At 43.7% G+C, this 5,201-nt stretch overlaps 1 protein-coding gene across 3 annotated transcripts in view; it reads right to left on the bottom strand.

Moving 5' to 3' along the window:
* The window catches only part of Exd1 (exonuclease 3'-5' domain containing 1), a 28,318-nt gene that overhangs the window by 8,375 nt on the left and 14,742 nt on the right, over positions 1 to 5,201 (bottom strand). For all 3 annotated transcript variants that reach the window (XM_029473938.1, XM_021155492.2, XM_021155494.2), the window contains 3 exons: positions 2,240 to 2,326; positions 938 to 1,042; positions 776 to 856 (listed from right to left, as the gene is read on the bottom strand). In XM_029473938.1, the coding sequence (XP_029329798.1) occupies positions 776 to 856; positions 938 to 1,042; positions 2,240 to 2,326 (273 nt within the window). The remainder of the gene's footprint in view (positions 1 to 775; positions 857 to 937; positions 1,043 to 2,239; positions 2,327 to 5,201) is intronic.

Consider the following 5,201-nt stretch of genomic DNA (forward strand, 5'->3'; position numbering starts at 1 on the left):
GAGTTCCAGAATAGCCAGGGCTACACAGAGAAACCCTGTCTCAAAAAACCAGAAATAACAACAAAAAAAGAAATAATTTATTTACTTTGTTTTCCAGGTGTGTTTGCCTGAATGTATGTATGTGTACACATGTATGCCTGGTGCCTGCAGAGGTCAGAGAGGGGCGTCAGTCCCTGGAGCTGGAGGTACTGATGGATGCGTGTGTGCTCGGAACGAAGCTTAGCTCCTCCATGAGAGTAGTGAGTGCTCCTTACCACTATGCCATCTTGCTAGCCCCACAGTAGGGTTTTTTGTTTTTTTTTAAGGAGGAGCATAACAGCTTCAGCAACCTACACATGAGGTAAACACATGTTAAAGAAAGGATGTGCTTATTCATTTCATATTAAGTCAGGTTTTTAAGTTTCTGAATATCATGGCGCACCCACCTCCCTTCTTACTCTTAAAATTTTAGAGCAAAAAGAAATGGCTTTCTCCTTAATGGTTCTAACTTTTCCATACAATTTTTATAGCTCACCAAATGTTCTCACAAGTTATACACATAATTCACGTGGGAAACGGGCAGGAATGGGCACCAGGACAAATAGGCTCATTTTTCTTGTTTTTAGTGTCTCCCTCTATAGCACTGGATGATGTAGAGGTCTCTGTGTAGACCGAGTTAGCCTTGAACTCACAGAGATCCCCCACCTCTGCTTCTCTCCTAGGAAGAAAGACATGTGCCACCCGACCTGGCACAGGAACCATGTGTGCTGCTCTTACTCCTGCATTCGCGTCATACCTGTGTATCAAAGACATTGTTCAGCATGATTCCATACTGATGAGACAGGCAGTCAGAGAGCCAGCGACAATCATGGATAACCTAGGGGGTCAGAAGAGGGGAAAGAGTTATTAGACCCTGGCCACTGACCTCATTACCACAGGAGTCAGCATCTACACTCACCTTTAAGATTCTCTTGTCTTCTAAGATCATCTGAAGTCCATTATTGAAAGCACGACTTCCCAGAAGGAAAATATCAAACAAGTAAACTCGGCTGTTTGTGGCCACCTACAACAGACACCACCACAGGATGAGGACAGAGCAGAGGACAGGGGATAAGGATAGACCAGAGCAGGGGATCTGGACAGACCAGAGCAGGGGATCTGATGACCAAAAACACTGTGACACATTCATTCATATACTGCCCCGATCCAAATAGATGCATTTAATATTTTTTACTTTAAATTTTTTTAAAGATTTATTTAGTTATTATGTAAGTACATTGTAGCTGTCTTTAGTCACTTTTTTTCTTCTCTCTCCAGCCCCTGCTCACTCCGGCCCAAAGATTTATTTATTATATGTAAGTACACTGTAGCTGTCTTCAGACACCCTAGAAGAGGGCATCAGATCTCATTACAGATGGTTGTGAGCCACCATGTGGTTGCTGGGAATTGAACTCAGGACCTTCGGAAGAGCAGTCAGTGCTCTTAACTGCTGAGCCATCTCTCCAGCCCCTAAATTTTTAATATATTATGTGCATGACTATTTTGCGTCATTATGTCTGTGTACCCTCTAAGGTCAGATGTGGCCACTGGATCTCCTGTAGTTGAAGTTACAAGTAGTTGTGAGCTGCCGTGGAGTTACTGAGAATTAACCAGGTTCTTCTGCAAGAACAGTAAGCACTCTTAACCCTTGACCCACCTCTTCAATCCCTACTGAGTAATGGAAGAGTGGATATTCCAAGGGCTCAGGCTACACGTAGCTCAGTGAAGGAGTGCGTACTTAGGATGTAAAAGGTTCTAGGTTCAACTCCCAGTACTTCCAGGAAAGAAAAATAAACCAATAATGGACCTAAGTGAGTTATAGTAGGTAGTGGCACACGTTTTTAATCTCAGCACTTTGGAGGCAGAGGCAGGCGGATCTCTGAGTTTAAGGCCTGCCTGTGGTCTACAGAGTGAGTTCCAGGACATACATACATATATATATATGAAGAGAGAGAGATGTGTGTATGTATGTATGTATATGTATGTGAATGTGTGTATAAATTTATATTTATATGTGTGTATACATATGTATTTATAGACACACATATATACACTCCACATTGAACACTTGGGAAGTGGATATAGGAGGAATGGGGGTTCAAAGGCTAGCAGGCACACAAGTTCAACGACAGTCTAGGCTATATAAATCCACACCAGAAACAAGACCAAAGAAAACATTTTAGTTAAAAAAACAAAAAACAAAAATCAAAAAACCTTTTACCTGAAGCCAACAGAGTTTCCCATGGCGACACACATTGGCTCCTTCGGCAGCAACGCCCAGGACACTCTGCTTCTTGATGTGGAGCATCTGTAAGAAAAGGAACACACAGAGAAATCCTGTCTCAAGCAAACACAAACGAAAGGGAAGGTTTTGGAGGAATAGATGCCTTTTCTTTCTTTCTTTTTTGTTTGTTTGTTTTTTGAGACAGGGTTTCTCTGTGTAGCCCTGGCTGTCCTGGAACTCTGTAGACCAGGCTGGCCTCGAACTCAGAAATCCACCTGCCTCTGCCTCCTGAGTGCTGGAATTAAAAGCGTGCACCACCACGCCCAGCATAGATGTCTTTTCTGATACTGTGATGCTAACAACCATATTCTGACAATTGATGGGTTTGGGGGAAGGGTTGAGAAAGGGTCTCCTACCTCAGGCTGACCTCCAACTAAGCTACAGAGCCCGAGCTGGCTTTATCCTCCTGATTGTCTGTTTCTAACCCCCAAAGTGCTGGGATCATAGCATACGTCCTGCTTAGATTGGTGTGTGTGTGTAGTCTCTTGTGAGTATGTATATATACCAGCATGTGAGGACAGAGATTCATGTCTGGTGTCTTCCCCAGTCACTTCCCACCTTATATGTTTGAAGACAAGTTCTCAGTGAATATAAAGTTCATGGGTTTGGTTAGAACAGCTGTCCAGCAGCTCCAGGAATCTGCCCATCTCTGCCCCCCTCAGCAGTGAGGGTACTGGGGTGCATGTTCTGTTTTTTCTTTTTTTTACCTAGGTGCTGGGATCCTAACTCAGGCCTTCATGTTTGCATAGCAAGTGCTTTGCTGACTAAGGCATCTTCCCAGCCTTGGGTCCCCCCACCTCCTTCCTGAGACAGGTTGTTTTGTTTGTTTTGTTTTGTGTATCCTGCCTGGCTGGCTGTCCTAGAACTCACTCTATAGACCAGACTGGACTTGAACTCACAGAGATCCTGACTCTGCCTTCCAAGTGCTGAGATTAAAGATGTATGTCACCAAATGGCATTTTTTCCATATTTTTAAATTTACTATTTATATCTAAATTAACTAACACAAGCCAGTTTGCTTCACGTATACATGTAAATCACCACTGGACAGGCTTGCTCCTCAGCTCAGCCTTAGCAGAAGTATAAACACAGAACTGAAAGGAAAATCACGTATCCCTGAAATGCTAATGAAAAGAACCTGCTGAAAGTCATTCTCCCTTCAAACACATACATATGTCAGGCCTGGTCGCCTCCATCTCTCTTCCCAGCTACTCTGGAAGTTAAGGCAGGATTGAGTTGGAGGACAGACAGATTATTATGGAGACCGACCTTATCTCTGAATCAATAACAAATTAAAGTGACCCCTTGCACACCCAATGATAAGTTTATATCCAACACAAAAGTTGGTGACGCTCCTCAAGTCCATCTGAACATGAGGACAGTTATTTCCTTTTGCCAAATTCATTGAGATAATACCTAAACACCACCTGAAGCAGCCCTTTGAAATGTGACTCAGGAGCTGGGTGTGGTGAGGTACTCCTGTAATTTGAGGTGGAGACAAAAGGATCAGGAGCTCTAGGCCAAACTCAGCTACATAGGAAGTTTAAGACTGCATTGGGTACAAGAGACCCAGTCTCAAAAATCCAATTGCTCTCCCTAAGGTCAGCCAGCCTGGTATGGCGGAACACACCTATAATCTTACTCTGGAGGGGCTGAGGTGGGCAGATCTGTGTTCAAGGCCAGCTAAAGGCACTCTCAAAAATAAGTAAATAAGGCAGGGGAGATGGCTCAGTGGGAAAAAGTGCTTGCCTTACAAGCCTGATGACCTGAGGTATTTCTAGGCTACCCTGGGCTAGCTCTGACTGAGCAGACCTGATGATCTAGGTTTAATATCAAAAGGTTGATGCAGTAGTGCATACCTGTAAGCCAAGCATTTCCTTGTGTGATGGGTGATAGCCCAAGCATTCCTACTGTGTGATAGGTGATAGAGACAGGATAACCTCACAGAAGCTTTGGGTCAGCTACCCTGAAGTGCACAGCACAGTAACAGAAACAAGAAAGAAACTGCTTCAAATCGTGAGGAAGAACTGACTCTTGAAGGATGTCTGCTGACCTCTATATCCATGTCACCGCACCCATGCCTAAGCATACAGAGACACATAAGGACACACACACACACAGGCATAAATAAAATTAAATTTTAAAAAAGCCACCACAGTATCTGGTGAGAGGGTTCAGTGGTTGAAAGCTAGCTCCTCTTACAGAGGACCTGGGTTTGATTTCTAGTACCCACATGGCAGCTCACAATCAAGTCCCAGAGAATCTGATGATGTAACAGAGCCCCAGATTTAGTAGGTCCCAAGACCTTAGCACAACTGATTCATGGTGGAAGTACTGTTAAGCTGTAAAACTCAGTATGTAGTCAGCAGCACCTGCCAACACTAAAACACAAGTCTAATCCATCAAAGTCCATAGCTAGAACAAGTCTAAATGTACTAGCCTTGCTTTTTGGCTTCTGTAGTTCCACTTCTAGCTAACTGCTCTTGTTAACTGAAATATGTCAACACAAGACACAGTTTTTGTGCTTAAAAGCTCACCAGTGTAAGTCACCAGCTGGCTAATGAAGACTTCCTATTGGTTTAACCCATGTTGGAGCAGTCTTCTTTGGTGAATACCCTACAATGCCCTTTTCTGGACTCCACATACACTATATGAGTTTGATGTACAAACACACATGTAAGCAGAACACCCAAACACAGAGTGTTTTAAAAAACTATTTGGGCTTGTGAGATGGTTCAGTGGGTAAGAGCACTGTGATGGTTTGTATATCCTTGGACCAGGGAGTGGCACCATCTGAAGGTGTGACCTTGTTGGAATAGGTGTGACCTGGTTGGAATGGGTGTGTCACTGTGGGTGTGGGTATAAGATCCTCACCCTAGTTGCCTGGAAGTCAGTTTTC

This window comes from Mus caroli, chromosome 2 (genome assembly GCF_900094665.2).
Source record: "Mus caroli chromosome 2, CAROLI_EIJ_v1.1, whole genome shotgun sequence".
Taxonomy (NCBI): Eukaryota; Metazoa; Chordata; class Mammalia; order Rodentia; family Muridae; genus Mus; species Mus caroli.